The 22,436-nt window shown below is 48.3% G+C and overlaps 1 protein-coding gene across 2 annotated transcripts in view; it reads left to right on the top strand.

The window, feature by feature from the left end:
- The first annotated feature begins 608 nt into the window (after nucleotides 1–608).
- The window catches only part of SHROOM3 (shroom family member 3), a 33,280-nt gene continuing 11,452 nt past the window's right edge, over nucleotides 609–22,436 (top strand). Inside the window, exons 1-4 of one of the 2 annotated variants that reach the window (XM_076337435.1) lie at nucleotides 609–732; nucleotides 11,309–11,440; nucleotides 14,460–17,712; nucleotides 20,802–20,878. In XM_076337435.1, coding sequence (XP_076193550.1) covers nucleotides 11,382–11,440; nucleotides 14,460–17,712; nucleotides 20,802–20,878 — 3,389 coding nt within the window. In that variant the 5' untranslated portion in view covers nucleotides 609–732; nucleotides 11,309–11,381. Of the gene's footprint in view, nucleotides 733–11,308; nucleotides 11,441–14,459; nucleotides 17,713–20,801; nucleotides 20,879–22,436 lie in introns of those variants that run through there. The other variant, XM_076337433.1, reaches the window with a different exon arrangement.

Below are 22,436 nucleotides of genomic sequence, written 5' to 3'. Positions count from 1 at the left end.
GATGAAACGGGGTAAATATTTGTTTGCTAACTTTGTGGAAATATCAGTAAAGGAGGGGATAACCTTCTCGTTCTTGCTCTCACTGTGTGGACCTTTCTCTTAGCTTTTCTTTTGTGTGTTCAGAGCGTTCTCTGAACTCTTGTAAGGTGGTTACGTGTGGAAAGGGCATATCCCACAGTGGAATCCCTGAACTCCACACTTAGGGATTTAGAGTCCCAAAATGCAGATGTAGGATAATGAGGTTTGTGCCATGGATGCTGCAGCTGATCTCACTCCTGTGTGCCGAGAAGCAGTGCTGCGGTATTGTGCAGCTCCTCCAAAACAGTTGTGAGGGGCACTTGCAGGGGCTGAGCACTGCATAGGTATAAAGGAGAGCAAAATCTCACTGTTATAGCCTGCCTGGGCAACGACATAGAGAAGAAAAGGGATACACGTGGCTTTCTGTGACATTGTCTTTGCACTTTTGAAAAACTAGACTGATGTCCCGCCTTGCCGTCTGGGTCTGTCTATTGCGTTCTTTCCTAAAATCCTTATTAAATGTAGGATACAAAGGCTGAGTTTTTTGTGTGTCGATGTTTACATGGCCTTGGTTTCTTTTGACAGGGACACATACGCAGCAAAGGGATGCACTGACCTGTCTCCTAACCCACTCAGTCCGGACAGCGTGACCACTGACTTTCAGCCCAGCAAATCCACGTGGTCAGGAGGAGTTAAGTTACGGCTGAAGACCAGGTGAGAATGCGTGTATCTGTGTCCCTGTCTGCTCTGTGTGTTTTGTGGCCGCTGTTCTTGGAGAGCGGCTGGCAAACTCCACTTCCCTCTTGCGGGAGTGAGGGCAGCAGTAATGCTGGAGTGGAGCAGCGTGAATCCCCAGCATCTGCAGCGTTAGGCAGTGGAAGAGGTCCAGGACAGTTTCTTAACCTCATGCCCATCTTTTCCCAAGGCTTCCTTGCCCTCAGCACGGTGCCAGGGAGATGAATTCACCTTTTAGCCCTTGAGTCAAGCATCAACGTTGCTGGATGTCAGTAACATCTACATAGGGCTGGGTGTAAAATAGTTACTGCTTTGGCTGCCAATATGCCTGAGGGTGACTCGCTGAGAATTAGTCCTGGAAGATGTGTCCTTTCTCCTCAAAAACTTTTGTCAGTGGTGGTAAAGGTCATCAGAGATGCTGGACCAAAATATCTCCACAGAAGTGGTGTAAGCCTGCTGTGGCTCCCCAGCTTTAGGTGCCTGGCTTTCCAAAATCACCTGGCTTCTTCTGAGTCTGTGAGTTTCAGTGGGAGTTTGGCATTCATGACAACCCTGCTGAGTGCCTATCTGCATTTTTAAACGATTAAATGTCTTCAGAAGTCAGTTTCCTGAATTGCTCTGGATCAGCCAGTGTTGTGGCAGAGCCTGATTTCTTTCCTTTGTCCATGCAATTTAGGACCAAATCCTACAGCATTTACTCAGGCAAAGCTTTTGCTGGCATCAAAAGAGCCTCTTACATCAGTCAGATGGTAATCCGGATGACCTCATAGATTTCTGTGTCTGTCTTCTGAGATTTGCACCATGAAGTCAAAGCAGTGACTTTTATTGGCAACGTTGCATTCAGGCCAGACCTTGACTTATTTGAAGTCCAGAAGCTACACACAGTTCCTATAGCTGGAGGAAATGTGGCCCAGCACCTGTTAGTGAGCAGCTGAGAAGGGAATGCAACATGTGAAGTCACGTTCTGATCTTATCAGCAAGGATGCACTTCTGGAGCAAATTCACTGACCTTAGTGGAGTTGCTCCAGCTTTTAGCCACTGCAAACAGTTACAGATGCTGACCCTGCACAGCCTGGGTGACTGCAAAAGGAGGAGAAGGGACTCAGCTCTTCCACCAGTGTTTATGTGTGTAACCTCACTAAATTTGTATTGCTTTCCTCCAGATGAGGATTTGCACCGTAAATTATATCTCTCTCAGATAGAGCAGGTTTTAGAGGCTGAAATCTTGCCTCAAGCTAGTTTTATCAGGGAGAGATTTATCTCTGACTGGGGTGTGGGACTCCGCAGTTCCTGAGGTATGTGACCCGCAGTGAATTTGGGAAAGGAGCTCCCATACATCCGCCACCTTCCTATAGCAATGAGTTATTCAGCATATGCCCTCTGTAAATCCCGCTTGCCTGCCGATCTAGTAGCAGATCTTCACTGAAGCTCCAAAGTTTAGTGTTTCACTTGGATTAATTTATCTTTGGATGCAGAGCCAATGTTTTGCTTTACTTTTCCGGCAGTGTCGGAGGCTGTGTCTGCATATCTCAGTTTAACTCGGGCTGAAGCTTTGGTGACAAACAGGAAGTTGCTTTAATGTATAAGAATTTGAGTGTGGGAGGGTATTTCAGACTCAGCAGCCTTTGCTTTGGCCATAGCACCGGGTGCAATTCCCCTGCTTGTTTACTTTCTGCAGACTCACCCTAGGCGATGAAGGCGACGGGCTGTCAGCAGTCCCGATCGGTTTCTGAAATTTGGGATGATGAATGAATGTCCTTAGTCAAAGGGGAAATCCAGAGCTCAGGATCGGTTTCTCAGGTGTTGCAGTTGAGCATCTATGGAAAGGAGCAGCACAGCACCAGTCTGCAGTTCACCCTCCCGAGCGTACACTCAACAATTGCTCACTGAAGCTTGCCTCATTTCCTCTGCTGCACAAAATAAACAAGGCCAGGGTAGTATTGCTAGCCAGCGCAGCCACGTTACTACAGCTCTACCCATTGGTAAAGGGCAATCTGAGATGATGAGGAGGGAAGAATTAGGTCTAGAAATCCAGATGCAGGGGTGTCTTTCACCAAAATAATGTTTATTACCGAAGTGATTAAAAGCTTCCCTGAGGGAGAGGTCAGGTTCGTTAGCCGTTCTGTGGCTTGAATTGTCTTAGATCACTGCAGATTTGCTATTTCACTCACCCCACTGGTGTAAGTCCCAGTGATATACTCAAGGACGGCCACCTATCCCACCTGCTCCCTGCAGGAACAGTGGGAAGGTGAATTCCCAACTAGGAGTAAATCACGAGTTTGCCTGACTAGCTAGAAGTTTAAACTCTCCTTGGTACCCTTTGCCTTTTTTTTTTCCTTGCAGTACCTCAGCAAGCAGTCTGTTTGTGAACAGATTCCCCCCCCCCAAAAAAAATGTATGTATATACACATACGTGCATTCAGCGCACGCACCTAAAGGAGCTGCTTCTTCTCTCCCGTTTATTATTTCTACATTAGCACTTTGGCGTTGAGTTTATTAGCGTTGCCTGTGATTTGTAGCCCTGTAACTCAGAGGAGAACCCAGCTATGTCTGAAACGCTTGCCCTGAAAATCCCCTTGGTTACCTGCCGTGACTCATTGTCCACGTTACGTTTGGATAATCAGGCTCACAGGGCAGCGTTTCTGCTGCCAGCCACCGAGTTCCTCCTAAGCACTGAACAAGACTAGGAAAACACATTCCTTCCATTGTTTCTAAGTCTCTCCTGTTGCAAGTTGCTGTGTGTTTGATATCAGGGTGCGAAAGAATCTAAGCTATGCTTGTTTTTCTGTCTTTTTAACTAATTTACTGACTGGAGAAGAATGAGGAAAAATTATTTGAATTAAGCCCATTGGGCCAATTCATCAATACGAATAAATCAATGCAGCTCTGTGACTTCTTGCAAAGCCACGGGCAGGGGACGCTACTGTAGGGTCTGGCTGCTGAGATTTTCTGCCCGTGCTCTGAGAGATGATGTGAACACCTGGAGAAGACAGGAAATAATAGGGTTCTTTTCCAGCGAAGGAAACAGAGTAAAATTGTAGCAAGAAGAGGAAAGTTGCAGAGGGTCTTTAATCCAGTGCTCACCAGCTCCTCATTCTAGCCTACACATGCTCTAAGTACCAGGCAGGAGGCTGTCTTGGCTTCCACATGTCTAAGCTGCAAGTGAACGGCACAGATGAACTATCCTGGCGGCAAGTACTTTCTCAAAATAGAGATCTGAAATACTCTTTATTTTGCAATTTAAATCATACTTATCGTGTTGCTTGCTAATGCTTTCTTTAAAAAAGAAAGCTGTCAGAAGATCCCAGTAGGACAAAGTCCTTGAATCCAGTAATCAATAAGAATGAAGCTTGTATACATCACCTCTCACACTAATAACCAAAGTCCCACTGTTCCTATTCAAGCCTGTTGTCTGGTTAGTGTCAGGGAATGTCAGTGGGACTCTTTCTTTGTGTAGGGCAAAGTCCTCAATCTAAATATTGCCTGTCAGACATATGCTTGGGCAAAGGGAAAATGAAGCAGCAGCACACGGCCCAGTTCCTAGCACTGCACTCTGCGGTAGGCCCGTTGGGTGATTTTATGTAAGTCACTTCACCTCTTGAGGCCTTTGTTTCCTTTTCCGGAAATGGATAAATGCCCCTTTCTTGGATAAGACAGCCTGGGGGTTACCAAAGAAATGTGATAACACAGAGGTGTGACGTGCAAGACCAATAATCATTAATTACAATGTTTGACTGTTCCTGAGTTCAACTAAGGAGCGACCGTTCCTCACAGCTGCCATCACCTCTGAGCGATCCCAGCACTTCCTTCTGCAGCCTGGGGCGGAGAGCATTTCTTTCAAGAAAAGCCATCTTTGGTCTCCTGCAAACTCTGGCAAATTTTGCTGCAGCACTTGACACTTTCGTGTATCCTCAGCCATCCACACCTTGTCCCTTACCAGACGCAGCGTGATGAACATTGCTGTGCCCTTGGTCATTCCCATCCACAAAATAATCTTTCTGCACCATTTTTCTCTACCTGCTTTTGGTGTCAGGGAGAGAAGAGGAGGAAGAGAGACAGGCTGTTTCCTGCATGTGGAGTTGAGAAGAACGGTAGGAAAAATCTGTATGTACATCCACATATGTGGTTGTCATCTCTGCTTTCACACAGGGCTTTTCTTTCCAGTGGTATGGCGGGGAGTTTTTCCCAAAGAGTTGGCAATGGTAACAGTAGGAAATCTGAGCAGAAACCTCTGATTCTCTGCTTCCTCGCCCCAGACAGACTTCAGGGAGCTCGGTACTTGTCTCCCAGTTCTGACGTGGCACTCAGGGCCTTGTCTGATGCAACCCAGACATCCCAAGCGATGCTCGTCAAAGGGAAAAAACAAATAGCGTCTGACATGTCAACTGGAAACAACACGCAGGCACGACATCTGCCTATGCCACTGGGCAAGGGGCCGGAGAGAGAAATGAGGCTGGACTGGTCTGGGGTAGAGCCCTGAACTTGGCTGGGGTGTTTTTCTCAAGGTTTTTTCTTTTTTTTGGTTTAAGACTGAGACTGCTAAAAACTGTGAGATACTCTGAAGGGATTCCCTGGGTGGGGAGTTGTCTTCTAGAAGTTGCAGAGATTAACATATTGTGGAAAAGAAGGTTGTGTCCTGGTATGAGAATATTCACACATTTCACCTAAGTGTTCTGAAGTGAAGCGTTTTTCAGTGTGTTTTTTACTTAGGGAAAGTTTTAATCTGAGCATAAAAAGGGGTGCGGGGTGCGACTCTCCCTTTCCTTTATAGTTGAGGAGACACTCTTCCCAAGATCCATGACATGAAATATCATTTCATATACTTCAGTCTTTCTAATGAGTCCTCCTTCTTTTTAGTCAAAATTGTGAAGGGACAGAGCTCACTCCAGATCTCTCCTGCCCCAGAATTTACCAGAAGGGCTCTGTGAGCCTAAAAGGACAGATTCAGTGAAAGACACATCAAGCTGACTCCATTATGGTCCAACTTCTTTCTAATTGGCCTCGTCTGTTATGCTTATTTTTAGAACCATGACTCAACCTTAATTAAGAGCGACGTTGCTTTGAGTAGATTGTGGCCTCGCTCTGTCAAAATCCTAATAGGCTTCTGAGTGCTTTAGTTTTTCCTTCATCTCCTGCTTAATAGCTAGGCATAGGGACTGCAGCAGCGCGTTAGGACGTCTGTAGAACGTATCCTTGTTACGCTAGCGCTCCTTTTAGATGTGGCCATCTTGGAGACAGGTCCGCACTGGTGAAAATTCAGATCGTTGTTTATGCTTTCTGTTGGTGCAGGTACACAGTCGCCCTGGGAGGGTACCCATGAATTGCTATGATCAGGATCTCTCCATATAGAAAGAACCTACTGCACCATGCAGCAGGGTATGGCTCAGGACGTACTGCCTCTGCCACATACTTTCTGTTCTTTTAGAAGTATCACTAGCTTGAAATCTTAACCACTGCGAGGACGACGTGGTAAGGGTGGGCAGCTGCCTTCTTGGCTTTCTCTCTTGTGACTCAGTGCCTGGGATCGGAGCCGAGAGGCACAAGCTTTGCACTTGCGTCCAAATCTTTCTTCTCTTCTACAAGAGGAGGGTCTTTACTGCAGGGCCCCCATCCCTTCCCACCTCCCCAGATGAATGGGCCAGGCCATGGCTGTCCCTTCCAGCTCCAGCAACCTCCCACACAGCCACCTGGGCCACACAGCTGCCGGGGGAAAGCACATCCACAGGGATTGCAGTTGTCTACGATGGCACAGAGTGACCCTCTTGGCCTTAGGTCTCTTCTCTATGTCTTCCCATCTTTCTTGGGCACATGAACACCAGCAGCTAGTCAAAACCATCCATGCAGATCATGGAGAATGTGTCCCGGTGACCACTGCTCCTGCCTGGATCCACAGGTGGATTCTGCTCCTTGGGGAGAGATGCTTTTCTTGAAAAGGTTTGCTGTCTTTATCTTCAGCGTTCCCCGTCTCTACTGAGGAGGATTTTCAAGCTTGCTAGGACAGAGAAAAAAATGAGCACAAGCTCAGTGATAGAAGAAGAATTGTTCACAAATGGTTTCTATTCAGCCATCTTGGATGATGTGTTTGACACACATGAGACTGATGAAAATTTAACTCCCCGCAAGCTCTGTGGGTGTGTTGCAGTAGAAATAGATCAGTTTACTGGGGCATTGATGACTCTGAGTCGCTAATTGATCAGTCACAACATCTCCTCCCTAGCTTTCACTCATTAGCTTTCTAAAAGGCTGAGTTACATCCTGTTATTGTCTGCAAGGATAAAATTCAGTCTGTGTTTCCTAAGAGAAGGTGCTTTCCTTGTGAAATCCTTCTAGCTTCAGCAGCTCGCTTCGATACTGTCACGCTGTGTCTAATCTGCACAGCAAGTACATCCCATGATGTGCCCCAGGATCCTGCTCTGTGAAAGACCAGGATATGGCATGTGAGGGGAGAGAACTGCTTCCTTCCTGCTTCTCATCCCAACGTAGGAACCGGTCCCATAAATTGGGCGTAACGACAGTCATCCACCTGCAGTTCTTTTTGTCGTGGCAGCAGTGGTCAGTATTGCTGTATTGCTGTGCTCCTCGGCCTCAGCCAAAGTGTGGCACTGGCTGCTGGAAACCTGGAGGCTGCTATCAGAAACCCAGAACAGAGGAGTCTGCAGGGGTTATTTGAACATCTTTTTCTCTTTTTCTTTTTTTTTTTCCCTAAAACTGCTCCACTTGGAGGTTTAGGAAAAGGGAAACTTTTCTAGGCAAATGTAGAAAAAATGAAAATGGCAATTTGAAGAAGCTCGGTTGTTTTCTTTGGTTAAAGATGGGCCTTTTTACACAGAAGTATCTGTGCGCTCTTGGAGGACACTGGGCTGGAGTACATTTGAATTGCAAAGCGCTCAGGTTGTGCGTGTACTCTGGCATCGGTGAGGAACAGTATGTAAAGAATGGAAATTAGACTGAATACATTGTTCTGTATGGTTTTAGTTCGTAACCTTGGGAAAAAGATAAATCAACCTTTCAGTTATACAGTGAAGAAAGCTTCAGATGGCTATTCTTTATATGCTGATTCATTTGTAGAGTTAGTGCCGATGTATCTTTATAAAGTTCCATTTCTGCTTTGCACACAAAGCATAAAAATAATCTACAGAGATAACAGAGAAGAACACACTCAGCTCTTCCTAAGAAGATAGGAGCTGTTAATGGTAAAGGGCCTCAGAAATGTCAGTATGGTCCTTGCAGCCCAGACTGCATCAAGCCTTTGCCAGGCTGCATTAGAGGAGACTGCTAATGTGCTGGTCACGTTTCTGTCTGAAAATGCCGTGACTAGTATAGCAACAAGGAGCACCCAGATAACAGCAGCTGGACAAGATTAAAGACTATTCTTTTCCCATTGGTTTTCCAGTTTACAGTGTGAATTTGGCAGTATCTGGTATGTAATCAGTGTTACAGCTGCTGTGGAGCCTATTTAGATGCCAGCATTGCATCAAGGTCCACTGACTTCTCCGGGTATCTTCGCTATGAGGCATTTGTCGTGATGCCAACCTGACCTGGATGCCCAGGTTACCTGATCACTGGAGGTGTCCATGAGGAACCGGGAGTCTCTTTTCCAGCCTTGGCATTTACAACAGAGGGATCACTTTCTCCATTATCTGAAGTGGAGAATTTTTTAGTAGTAAGATTGTCCAGACGCTTTCGCAAGTACAGTACAGGTGCAGCCCTTGAGGAACTAGTATAAGGGATAAGGGGATGAGGTAGTTTTATTATTGTTGTTGTTGTTATTATTATTATTACAGTTCTGCATTTTGAAATCCTGCAACCCCCTGGAACAAAGTGTCAGCTGTTGCTCCTGGTTTTGTTGAAGGCAACTGAGCTACACCAAATTTATACCAGTTAAAGATCTAATGATTTCTTTGTCTTCACTCAAGTCAGGAATTAGCTGCATTTGCAAGTTTTATCACTCAGCCAGTTTGTCTGGGATGAATCAGGATCTGATGTTGTGGGCTTTACAAAAACAGCTCTGCCCCACTTGCCAAAAAGAGTTTAATCTTTCACTGGTTTTTATTGCTTCCTGAAAGTTGTGCTCTGCAGTAAAGCAAGTGTAACCAAAAGCTGTTGCAAAATTGGCAGATAACCGTGTTCAGCTCCCCTTCCATCTGTAAGGGGACATGGCTGTTCTCCTTTAGACGCTGTGGTGCTCACTGTTGTATTGCACTCCAGTTCCAGTCCTTTTCCGTAATTAGGCAATAATAATTATAAACTAAGCTTAAGGAAGTAGGGTGAAGCAAGGTGCTATTTTCAGGTGTTACAGAAGGCTGAAGCTAGGAACTTCTTGGCGTTCCCTGAACGCCCACACACAGGCAGTGGCAGCATCAGCTGTGCCTTTCTTTTACAACCTGAGAGCTCTGTCTCAAGGAGAGCCTTTCGTTTGATTCAGTGGAGACTGGATCAGGCCCCCTGTTCTCTACCTTTCGGTGCACGTGTGTGCGCAGAGACCCTCCATGCTTCCATCCTGCCGCCTCCTTCGAGATCACCTGCGTGAGTCTGCAACATGAGCTGGAGATCGTGTGTACCGCAGCGCTTCCTCTCTTGGCTTAAGCTCAGCTAAGATTCGGTTACCTTTAATCCACATTTCCAGGATCAGGTAGGTGTGGAAACAATGCAAGGTTATGCTGCACTGAGCTGGTTTGGCATGTCTTCTGACTTAAATTCACAGCTTCGCTGTCCACGTGTTGTATTATTACAAGGATATCGACCAAAAGGGTTTAAAATACCTGTGGCTCAGAAGATCAGCTACACAGCTCCCTTGCAGCTTTTTACTGATCAAATCAAGGGATAAAGTGTTTTGCTTGTGATCATTCAGTGTGCTTTCCCAAGCAAAAATATAATGCTGGGGACTCGTACTACTTGGAAGTACAAAGAGAGTCTTTAAATCTCTGCAATGGAAAAGGCAAGAATGCGGGTTATTCTTAATAAACAGTTTTGTCAACTTCCATCCGGCAGCGTTCAGCTTCCTTGTTTTTCTGGGCAAGGAGCTTAACAAAAGAGCTCTGTTTTAAACACACCTACACATGTAATGGTAAAACGGTGCTCAGTTCAGCTCGCCCTCTGTAAACCTCCAGCTCAGCTTACCTTAAGATAATCCTGTCACAACAAATGTTAAGGAAAAGAATGTCCCCTCTTCTTTTTTCTTTTAGCTGATGATGAGAGAATGACCTGTGCTTCTGAATTCTGTATGGAAAACCTACTGGTGAAATGGTTCTACCTCTCACTTCCTGCCAATGCTTTTCCATGTCGTAGAACATGAGCCGGTGCCAGTGTTAACTTGTGCTAGTAAAGGATCTGACCCTAACAATCATTTTTTACTTTGTACATTTTCCTGTATTGTTTCTTTTCACAATCTTAGGCAGTACTAGGAGAGTCATCTTTCCCTGTCTGTTTTACATCTGCAGAGGGCATTTTAATCTATTTACTGACTTATTCAGGACGTGCTGTACTGTGAAATTTTCAGTGAGACAAAGACTTTAAAGATGAGTCATATCCTCCTCTTGCATTTATGCTTTATAGGTAGTCAAGGTTGTACTGCAGGCTCTCACATTTGGGACTTCAGTGGTACGCAGGTCCAGCGCTGCTCCTCGTTCTCACAGGAAGTGTTAGAAACTGCGGAGATGAGTGCTAGAGCAGGGGGAGAGATCCCCCATGGAAAGCAGAGGGAGGATTAAGGACAAGCCCAAAGGCTGGGGCGAAGGAGAGTCTGTGCGGCGTGTTCAGGGTACTTGATCGCTAATCCCCTGCTTTGATTTTCCATTGCACCATTATGTGCTTTAAATAAGGTTGTCGGTGGTTTTTTTCTCCTGAGAGCTGATGGAGGCCTTCCTTAGTGTTGGTGACTGAAGCGACTGAAGGCCAGCCGTGCCGTGCCTGGGGACGCACCCAGGCTCACATGCTGCAGGGGGACAGCTGGCTGGCTGCAAGGCCCTGGGGGATGCGAAGGATGCACATTGCTGGCACTTGGTTGTCACGTCTCTTCCTGCATTTTTATCAGCACTGAGAAGAGATCAAAACAGCGTTGTGCGGGCTTCCACCCCCTCGTGGTATTTGATTCTTTAGATGACTTTGCCAGCCGTCACTTTAAAATGAAGGGAACCTTTTGAGAAAATCGGTCCTTCAGCATCCGTAAGAATCCCATGCGGCTGCCCTGCTTGGTGCATCGTGTGGGAGTCCATACGCAGCTCAGCCTGTAAACTGATCCCTGTGAATGGGCCCCCAAGCTCGTCCCTGATGGGTAATGCTTCTGGCTGGGAGGTAGAGGGGGAGACCCCCTGCATTCATTGGCGGGGGTCTGCCCATGCCTGTTGCCTTGCAAATATGAGGGGGAGCGTGTGTGTGAATGTCAGGAACGGTGCGTGATTACTGCTTGATTTGCTTGGAATAGACAAGAACATAGCAGTGAAACAGAAGTGAGCACGAGCAATTTTAAGTGTGGCCGTTGGTGTTACTTCACATTCATCTTCCTTGGAAGGGCTGGCCTGTTGCTGATGTGCAAAATCCCTCTGATTTTACCTAGGCGTAGTGAAACTCCGGGCCGGCCTCACTCCTGGCATTCAACCAAACTTGCGGAGAACCACCCCGATCCCAGCATGATGCAAATATCTCAGGGTACGCTTGGCACCCCTTGGCATCAGTCCTACCACTCCAGGTAAGCACTACACAGCTACGGTCCTGTGCTGCGTAGGCAGAGGTATAAAGCGGTGTGCATTTTTGATTTAGTATCATTTGCCCTGTTTTGACATATCTCCCACGGGTGTAGAAATCAGGCTCCCAAGCTAGCATGCCTCTAAACTAGTCGCCCAGTCCTATGTCCTTCCTTGTTTCCAGTGTCATGCTGGCTTCAGGGAGGCTCTGCCTCACGCCCAAGGATGTGTCTTGATGGTACTGACTACAAGATCAGGGCCTAAATCTAGAGCGTATGAGTGAAGGAAAGGGGCAAAAGATGTGGTGGAAAAATGTTACCAGTCACCTCCCTACAGCTGAACAGGTTTATAAACAGCCAGGGTTAGGATTAGAGTTAGGAAGGCTTCGGTTCCCGTTTGGTTACCCAGATAAAGTGGCTGTGTTTTCCTCCTTTAAGTGCTCTGTGAGGTGATTAACAGCTAGGAAATTAATGGCTTTAAAAATTCCCCTTCCTACCAAGATGGGAGCCCACTGTCAGGATGTTAATGCAGCTTTCTGTGGATCTGGATGCAGGAGCTGGAGTCCTGCTCTGCGTCGTGCCGTCTGCCCCCATGTAGAAACGCAGCATGGTTGTTTCCCCAGCAAAGGAAAAGAAACCCAAAGTCAAAATTAGCCTATTAAAAAAACGGAAGAAAAGGGTTACAGGTAGCAGGGCAACTGTGCCCATCAGCATAACTGAGCCGCTCTCAGGAGTAGCTGACAGCAGTGCATCACCGATGATATTCCCAGGGTGAGAAGTTCAGCAAGGGATTTCCTGGTTTTGGCAATCGCTTTCTGCAGGGGTCAGTTTTGTCTTAACTGTATGCGTATGGCTGTTTCTCTAAGAAGTTAGTGCAGTGGTTTATCAGTCCCCAAAAGACTAAACTAGTAACCTTAGTGCTGTTAAAAGAAGGTGGTATGAGGCGCCTCTGGTTTTGGCTGTGGACCGTGGCCAAGGCAGATTGGAAGCAGTGATGCGGTCCCAGCAAGTTGGGGCTGTTTCTGTGAGGCCATGCAGTGTGGTGAATAGGGGGAGGAGAGCTGCTAGGGCAGACATACCCTTCAGCTACCCTGAGCATCCCCAAAAGGTTCTTGGTGGTAAGCCCTGGGGCAGCTTGAGGGGGGACAAGTTTAAATTCTGCCCTTGGAGGATTTTCCCTGGAAAGGCAGAAGGGTTTCAGGAGCAGGAAACTCTCCTTATAGCCACTGGGATTTAAACATCATTTCTTCTACAGGCGAGACTGAGCCTTGGCAGAGGAGAGGAAAAAAAACAACATTAAAAAAAGTGAGGAGATGGTTGCAGAAAACATGTATGTTCGTCTCTGGCCTTCAGCACAGATGATGTTGTAGCATATTCATTTCCCACCGAGGGGCTTTGCTTCCCAGCCACAGCTCCTGGCAGAGCCTTTGGCAGCACAGCTCTGTCTCCTGAGCGCTTGAAGAGGAGCACGGGGAACATCTAGTGGCCAGCTGGTCAGGGCTGCCCTGGGTATTGCCAGGGAGATATTTATTTTAAACTAAAACAGAGTGGTGCATTTAAATGAGTAAACCAGCTTTATCCTGAGATTTACCATATCTCTTTCTGCCTGTCTCTGTGTTCCTCTGCATCTCTCTGCAGAGCTGCTGCTTTTTCCCCTCGCAGGCAGGCTTCCTTCTGCCTTTCCTCATCCTTAGCAGCCTTCTCCCCCTATCTGTCCTTTGGGCTTGTGGGTGTTAATCCAGCAGGGTGGAAGTGACTGCGGCTGGGATATGATCTGGAGCAAGGCTCTTCAGCAGACCCTTGTTAGGGAGAGGGCTGGCACCTGCTGCCTCCTTGATTCCCAGGGTTGCTGTGCATCCCCAGCTCCCCTGCTGCGTGGAGCAAGTTTGGTTTTGTTATCCCAGTGGAGCAAAGCACGCAGAAATGGAACTTGCCTTTCCCTGTGCCAGTCGAGGCTGCAGCTTGCACCCTGGCAAACCCGGGCTCCTCTCCGTTCCTGCTTCCAGCTCTGAGCCTTGCCTTGCCGCCCTTCATGTGGGACAGCAGTCTTTCCTTTCCTGGTGCTTTCCTGTGGCTCTGCCAGGACAGCGCATGTAGCTGCACAGGGAACTAGAGAAAGCGATATCTAAGGGAGGGGAACTGGGAACAGAGGGAAGGAAAGTGAAATCCTAGGGCTACACTCCCCAATCCTCAGTGCATTTGCTTGAGTCTGGGAGGAGAGATTAGCTGGGGGAAGCTCCACATAAATTTGTGATATCCCCATGTGAGGTGTAAAAAGAACTGTGGCCGGCACAAGGAGCTTCCTTCCCACTGACAGAAAGATCTCTGAATAGCCTTCTTTTTGAACACATCTCTGGTGGCCACAAGTCCTCTTTTGACACACGTGTATCTCAGAGCAGGTGCCAAGGTGTACCTGCACCTGCTGAGCTACATGAGGAGGCGGCTGTGAAGACTTCCTGGGGCATCCTCAAACTGTTTCTGTTGTTGCACCCCCACTTGCCTCCCTGCACAAACACATGCATCTCTTCTCTGTCTTGTCAGTTTAGTTTTCTCGCGGCAAACAAACACTATCCTTGTGACAGCTGAATTTCCAGGAAGCCTGCCAGGGCATAGCCTTCATCTCCATAAAAAGAAATGAAATGGGAAAAAAAGAAAGAGATTAGATTCCCCCCAGAATGCCTCTCGTGCTCCTCTCCTCCTCCTCGGTGGCGTCGGCACTCATTCAGCTTTCGAAGTGCTTTGGATAGGTTTGATGGGTGGGGTTGATCCTCCCTGGCTCCAGAGATGCACTGTCTGTCTGCACTTCCCTCCCACCCTTCTGTGGTAAATAAGAGCCATGTGTTGCAATGTCAAGCAGTTCTTCTTTGTGAACTGGGATGACTGCAAACAGGGGATGGAGTAAGGCCCAAATATGGGTTTTCATCTGCACTTCTCAAAACTAAACATCTTGCTTCTGAGCTCACTTACAAGTTGTGCCTCTCCTCTGCTGACAGTGGGTTTTTACTCTTCTCTCGCTCTTCCCCAGCTCCTCAACCAGCGATCTCTCTGGCTATGAGCATGGCTATCTGAGGAGAAGTCCTGACCAGTACAGTTCCCGGGGCAGCATGGAGAGCTTGGACCACTCTTCCCCTGGCTACCACCCTTGTCATCTGTCCCCGGCCAAATCCACCAACAGCATCGACCAGCTTTCCCACCTCCACAGCAAGAGAGACTCTGCCTACAGCTCCTTCTCCACCAACTCTAGCATCCCTGAGTATCCTGCTCCTCCATTCAGCAAGGAGCACTCCTGCTCCACGGACAGCATGCAGTCCCGAGGCGGCCTGCAAGAGGGGATGAAACAAGCTGACATCAGGTACGTCAAGACAGTCTACGATGCCCAGCGAGGGATCTCCGAGGAGTATGAGGTGAAGTCCTCCGCCTTGCTTCCAAGCTGCGAGGCCCGGGCCTCGCTGGACGGTCGCGTCCATGGCAGGCTCCATGGCTTCAACCAGCACAATGCAGCTCCCTCCTGGGCCCAGCCGGGCCAGGGCTCCTCAGACGGCAAAAGCCAGCCCCTCAAGGGACCTCCCTTGCCTCCCACTCGCAGCGACAGCTACGCAGCCATCAGGCATCATGAGAGGCCCAGCTCATGCACTGGCCTTGATCTGAACAAGCATGGTCGAACCCAGCTGAAAGGGGCCTGGCCTCCGCTTGTCAGCACCCTATCCCAGGGACCACTGCTGAAAACCCCCTTTGGAGAAGGGCATCTGCACACCGTGGTGGAGAAGAGCCCAGAGAGCAGCCCCACTGTGAAGCCCAAGCAGAGCTATGCTCAGCCAGCCCAGCCGGGGCAACCCCTGCTGCCTACTGGTGTCTACCCAGTACCTTCCCCAGAGCCACACTACGCCCAGGTGCCCCAGCCTTCTGCAAGCAATAATGGGATGCTTTATCCAGCTCTGGCCAAAGAAAGTGGGTACTCTCCACCTCTTCCAGTCTCTTACGACAGGGCTGTAGTCAGCAGCACCCTGGGCTTTGATGAGAATGGAAACCAAAGCACTACAAACAGATCAACCATCTTCTACCAGCCCCCAGCAGCTGAGAGAAAGCACGATGTTGCAGCAAAACTTCTCCAGCAAAAACCTCCTAGCACGGCAGGCCCAGAAGTCTGCCTGACCACGTCAAGAAAGGAGGAATTGTTACCCCCTTACAAGGTAACACACGGCAACCAAGAGACCGCAAATACTGCACAGGCCTCCAAACACAGTTTTCAAGCCCCACAGCCCCAGCCGAGGGATGCCAGTGAGAGAAAAAAACATTACCAGCCCAAAGAGAACTGCACGGCTGAATCTCAGGAGGACAAAAATGGCAACGCACAGATAAACGAGAGAAACGCTGCTGCTCACCACCAGTGGGGTCACAGCAAGGCCAAGCAGTACGGCTTCTCCTCCTTGCAGAACATCTCAGAGAGCTCCAGAAGGCAAAGCAGCTCCGAGCTAAAAGAGATGCAACCACGCGAGGGTTATGCCAACACCAAACTGTCCTTGAACAGCAGCAGTAAAGAGGAGAAGGATCACAAGGGACAGGGGCACAAACAGTGGAGTGATGTGGACCCACAGGCCTTTGCAAGGCAGGAGGAGGGCACAAGCGTGACTCCGCTCCATGCTGCCGAGCCAAAGTGCGAAGAGCCCCCTTCTCCGCAGCACCCAAAGACCTCTGACTTCGGGAGGAGCCGGCTCAGCTCTAGCAGCACCCAAAGCTTTCCGTATGGCAAACCAGATGCTGGCAAGCCCCGCTGCTCAGTGCTGGAGAAGGTCAGCAAGTTTGAGCGGCAAGAGCACAGCACTCACCAGCCCCAGAGTGCTGGCATTACCAGCTTTGGCCAGCACTACGGGCCAAGCAGGACGAGCCAGCCCTCCAGCGCAAGGTGCTATCCGCACAGCCTGGAGGACATGCGGAGCAAGCTCCGCGAGCCCAGCCAGCTGCCCAGTGAGCCGGGCAGGGTCTCCAGCCCCTCCATCAGGAATGGGAAGCTGGAAGAGGCTGACTGGCGCCCCATAGAGCTGCAGATGGCGGCTTCGGCGAAGCAGGCAAGACCCAGTGAATACTACAGCCTGTGTCCTGAAAATGAGGTGCAAATAAGGGCGGCTCAGCTACTGAGGAGTAAAAGCACGTTCCAGCTGGGAGGTGAGCCCGAGAAGGAGATCCTCTGGAAGGATAACGTCCAGGATGCCCACGGGTCGCAGCTGGATACACCATTTAACAGGGCCTACAGGAACAGCATTAAAGATGCTCAGTCCAGGGTGCTGAGGGCCACCTCCTTCCGTCGCATCAGCCCCCCATTCGGGAGTGCACCCAAGAGGACGTCCCAGAGGCCTGCCTCGGCCCACGTGGGCATGAGGAGCACGGCAGCGTCTCCCCACACCCCGAAGGAGAGGCACAGCGTCACACCGACAGAAGGCAGCCTCTCCGCCCTGGACTACGCCAAGACACAGCACATCTTGCGCGTTGGCGGCCGAAAGCGGCTGACAGCAGAGCAGAAGAAGCGGTCTTACTCGGAGCCGGAGAAGATCAACGAGGTGGGCATCTCTGATGGGGAGCAATCACCATTCTCCTTCCAGAAGAAAGGCATCCATTTTGTCTTCCCGGAGAATACGGTGGCTGACCGGCGTAAGATCTTCGAAAGGGATGGCAAAGCTTCTTCCACAGCGAGCCTCTCCAAGCCAGAGCTCAAGCAACTCCAGCAGAATGCCCTCGCCGACTACATCGAGCGCAAAACAGGGAGACGGCCATCCTCGCAAGATGTCGGACTGCTGAGGGAGCGCTCCCACAGCTCCTACCTACAGGCAGGTGGCCCAGACAGCCAGAGCCTTTCCTCCGCCTCCAGCATGAATTCCCTCCAAGACCAGAACCTTTACCGCCGGAGAGAGTCCATAGAGCGGATATCCAGGACAGGGCGGATATCTTCTACCCTTCCTCCTGGGCTGATGGGCTGCTTTGACATGAGTGGAGATGAGAAGAAAGGGCACCAGGACAGCTCGGTCACAAGCCAACCGAAAACAGAGAGGTGCCGGGATTACAGAGCCAAAACAGAGCTCACCAAAGGCACGCAGACAGACCCTCTGAGCATGCAGGGCCAGCCTCGCTACGTGAAGCAGGAGCAGGTCTTTGAAACAACCTCCACTGCCAGGAAATCTGGGAAATCGGTGTCTGTGGAAGACTTGCTCGATAGGTACGACAATCAGAGAGTCCCTGTGCATATACGTTCCAGATCGTCTCCCACGGCGGATAAGAAACACCAGGTATGTGGAAACTGGATCATGCATGCAGGCAAGCGCGGCTCTGTGAACCAGGGAAAGAGGGAGGATGTCAGAAGACAGGCTGATGTCATGGCAATTCATCCATTGGTTAGAGAGAGGTTAAATGCACGTTGAGATAACAGAGACAGTTTATTGTGTTTAAATTACCAGGATGCTGTTTTAAATGCTTGCTGGTGGGGTATTGCTTCTGTTCAGCTTTCTTACTGCGGGGGGCTATTTCAGGGATTTCAGGGATTTCAGAGATGCTGGGATTTCAGTGCATATGCTGGTAGCGTGCGTGTGTTCTTGCTGCTCCTGACATCCCGTCTGAGGTGTCCTGTTCTTACCTGCCAGCATCACCAGAGAAGCACTTTCTGGTGGGGTCTACCGTTAAGGTGGTGATATGCTGTTGCTGCTGTTCTGCCTTAGCCCACTTTCCTGGTGCAAAGTAGAGAAGGTTAAAGGCTGCTTGAAATTGTCCTGGCTCCCACTGTGCCTGACAGTGCTGGGAAATGCTTGGTGGAGGCACTGCCAAGTAGCCATTATGTTTTGCCTCCAGCCTTGGAGGGAAACATTGCAGAGAAAACTTAGCGGAGACCCCGGCCGCTTTTTCCACGTCCCCTGCTTGGCGGTTGGGAGCTTTGCACTGATGTCACAAATGGGGAATCCGACTGACTCTGATGATGGTAAATAGTAGAAACAGGCTAACTTCTTAAAGAACAACTGCCCAGGCCAGCTCTTCAGCTGGCTGAAATCTCTTCAGATCTATTTAGGGTAACTGCAACTGGTTAAGCTGCACGGATTTACAGTGGTGGTAGGTCTGCTGCCCCATCCTCGTTTCCACGCCAGGCTCCATTCATCACGGGGAAAGGGAGGAAACAACCAAAATGCGTGGACAGGCTCCTCGCTCCAAATAGTCTGAGTGTTTGGACAGTCTCGCATATTTACGGGGCAGCTGAGATCCAGGACATCTTATACTCTTGCACTTGCTACTGGCCCAGAACAGATTATCTAGGTGCAATGAAGTGGTACCGAGTCAAGTAACGTAAAGGAGTCTCTGGGCAGCGTCTCAGAAACAGGCCAAACCGGGGTGCGGGGGAAGGAGCCGTCCTCCCAAACTCATTGTGTGCTTCATTCTAAATGTCCTCCCTCGACAGACCTCAGATCCCACGCTGCATTTTTAAATAGAATTAAAAGAGCAGCTTGTGAATATCAAGTGACTGGAATGCATTTCCATAACCGGTGCTGTCTCATCCCATCATCAGTATTTTTCCACACCAGCCAGGCATCAGGCTCACCTGTGCAATTTTGTCACATTTGCCAATCATGAAGTCTTGCGTTCAGTAAGAGGACAGTCCTTAAGAAAGTTAGGGTGAAGGCCAAGCTGCGACTCTTTCTCTGCCTCCCGGAACAGTCAGAGCAGCAACAAGAATAGGCATCGAGAAAGAGAAAAATCACTAAAATGTACTTTTAAATGACAGGTTGGACGACGAGCAGCCCTAGTTCATTTTTACCCAGCCCCCTCTCTTGGGCAGGGGACATACAGGGTAGTTCTTAAGATCTTTATTTCCCCCTTGTTGGCTCATTTTTCATCTTGCATACGTTCAGCAGCCAAACCAGAGTTTCTGCCTGTTGGAGGCTGACTCGAGGAAGACGATGAACAGCCATGCAGACCTGCTCACAAGGTCTTAGTTCAAGTGTAGAAGAGGGGAGAGCCCTTACTGCTGTAACCCAGAGTGATTTAGCTGTATCCATTTCTGGAATGAAAATTTAGTCCCGTACGCAGCAAGGCACTTGTGAAAATCCTGTTCTTAAATTCTAATTCAAGCAAGCATGTTTGACTTCAAATATATACACCAATCCATAAGTGTCTGTTTGAAAGGGAAGATATGTTTAAGTGCTCTCTTAATTAGGTTTGTTTCTGATCTGCCTCCAATACAAAACCACAGCTATAAAAGTGGGGGACAAAGCCAAAGCAACAGGGTGATTTTTTTTTTTAATTTTTTTGGCCTTTTCAGATTTTGTGTGGGAAATGTTTATTCCCGTTTAGCAGCAGACTTCCCTGCCTCGCTGTATGTTTTTCAGGGCCTTGTGTACAGTGTCTAACGTTCCTTTCAGACTGCGTATAAATCACATTGCAATGTCACTGTAGGAATTTGTTTAAAGATATAAAGAAATTGATAGCCATGTGGAATTATTAGCTCTCGGTCTTCAGAACGCATTCTCAGCCTTCCTTCCTCTCTGCTTTTTTAGTCTGTCTCAGCCTGCATATCTCCCAGCTCCTGGACTCCTAAATCAAGATCTGCACTTACCCTCCCTCTGCAGCAACACTGACCAAAAAAGCAAATTACTAAGGGTGTGGGGAAGGGGGGCACTGAAATGCTCTCTGCTGAAAAGATCGTACGGGAGAAAATACCAACCTCTTCAAAAGCAGGCTTAGCATTTGCTTTCATGTCTCATAATAGTCTGGTGTCATATGGTGGGAGCTCTAGGGCAGAGAGAGTCACTGTATTTCAGCTGCAAAATTTCTCTGGTTTTAGATGACATAAATACCTAAAGAGGAGGTAGTTCCTGCGCTTTGGTTTTCAGAAGAACCAGGTGCTAGGTTTTGTGATGTTTTGCAGCACCTCTGCCTGTGGCTGGAGTTTCCAACCTTTGTGGCATTCGGCATCTCCGCAGCCTTTCAGTCCTGTTTTGGCACTGGGCTTGGGCACGGATTGTTCACTGTTTAGCTTCCCCGGTTAAGAGTGCTTCAGTGATGTCTCAGCTTCTGGCTTGCATGTAAAACAGAGGTGAACACCCTGGTCCCACTGGTACTGTTGAGCATGTTTTTAGAAGAGGGAAGAACTTGCTGAGAGGTTTTAAAAAAACATTTCTCTGAATAAGTCTGCCTGTTTGTCCACAATCTACCCCGAAAAAGGCAGACAGGTCCTCTAAGCAGGAGTAGGGTGCTGGAGGGTGGTACGCCACGCTAGAGTTTTCCTCCCATCTGTATATGGCACATGCTGTGCTCTCTTCTTACTAGGAAGCATCAGTGTTTTGTTATTATGTTTTGCTTTCTGCTCGCTGCTAATACTCTCTTTGCACTCCAGGACCTGCTGAGAAGGGAAAGCAGTGAATTTGGCCCCATGGTGAGAGATCCTTTCTATGTGGTCAGCGCAGGAGCCAGGTAGGTATATGTTAATGTCCCCTTTGTCACTGCAGGATCAGCTCTTGCCATCCTGCTGCCAGCAGCAGTTGTCCTGTGTTGTCTATGTAAACAGATGGGTTGTGACAAACTAGAGAAAACATCTGCACGGACACAGTTCTGGGTGTGCTGTGCCCAGCAGAGTTAGGAGGAGTAAGTTGCTGTGAGCTTTTTTTTCACTATAGACATTAATTCACTATCCAGTCTTCCTCATGTCATCTTGGAGCATGTTTCTGCAGCAAATTTCCAATTACGTACCTTCCAAAATGTGTTTGATCTGCTGTTAGAACTCACGTCCAGATGCTATCATAACTGAAGGATTCTAAAGGAAAAAATACCTTGATGTCCCACTCTGTCTGGTTTTCTCCAGTCCAGGGTGCTGCCTCCCCAAAAGCAAGTGAACATTTGCATGGACTGAAACCGGGAGATTTCATTTATCTTGCTGAATTGGGAGCTTGCATTTAGGCTGCTTTCCTTTGTGCAGGCAGGATATTTTGCTCAGCAACAGGGGAGAAAGAAATGTTTTTAAAAATAGAAAAGTGTAATCATAAAACTCATAATATTAGGACTTATGTAACTATCCACTTAGCAGTGGATTGTTTTGCACTTAACTAGAACTTAAGTTGATCTTGCTGTATTTACATTTAAATACTAAATAGATGCTTGCCCTAAGCTCTGAGTGTCCAAACAGCTAACTCATCTTACAGTAAAAACCATCAAAAGGGACTAAATTATTCACAAAGGAGCTCTGTTTCTTACAAACTCGCAGTAAATGTCATCCCACTCTGTTGTCACGGTGGGAGTTAACACTGCTTTCTCCAAAGGCTTCACCATGCAGCTCTGGGTCAGGGAGCGACAGCTAGAAGGAGAGGAAGGCTCCTAGTCTAGCTGGATCTTACTTCTGACTGGCTGGCCATTTTTGCCCCTAAGAAGACATAAATGTTGTTTTAGAGGGATTCAGTCTGCCTTCAGGCACATCCTTTTATGATTATTTAAAACAAACCTGTTCACTTTGATTTGGAATAACTTTTTCCATTTTCCTTCCTAAGAGAACAATACAGCTGTTTAAGTTCATCCTGCCTCCCTGTTTCTTCTAGAGATGGCATTTCATCATTCCTCTCAATAACTACTTGCTGCTTCCTTTTTTTTTTTATCCCCAACCTATTTTCCAAGTAACGGGATTGAACACCCAGACTGAAAACAAGTTTATTGGGGCACGAAATGTAGGTTTCTCATTTTCATGCTTCACTGCACAAAGATTATTGGTATTAACTTAACAGTTTTATGATGTTTCCGCTGCGTAGGCATCCTGCATGCTCTGCAAGCACATTTCTTCTGGGAGATGTGAGGTTGCTTTCCCTTCTTGATCAGAATTGGATTTCCCAAAAGATAGAACGAAAGGATGGGAGAAGACAGGAAAAAGCCCTTAGCTCTGAGGACACAGGGTCCCACTACACAGGCTGCAAATCACTCCCTGCGAGCCTCAGCTGCCGAGTGATTTTTTCTTATGTTACTGCACCTGAAATGACCTGAAGGAGAA

Source organism: Aptenodytes patagonicus, chromosome 4 (assembly GCF_965638725.1).
Source record: "Aptenodytes patagonicus chromosome 4, bAptPat1.pri.cur, whole genome shotgun sequence".
Taxonomy (NCBI): Eukaryota; Metazoa; Chordata; class Aves; order Sphenisciformes; family Spheniscidae; genus Aptenodytes; species Aptenodytes patagonicus.
This window is presented reverse-complemented; position numbering and strand designations above follow the sequence as displayed.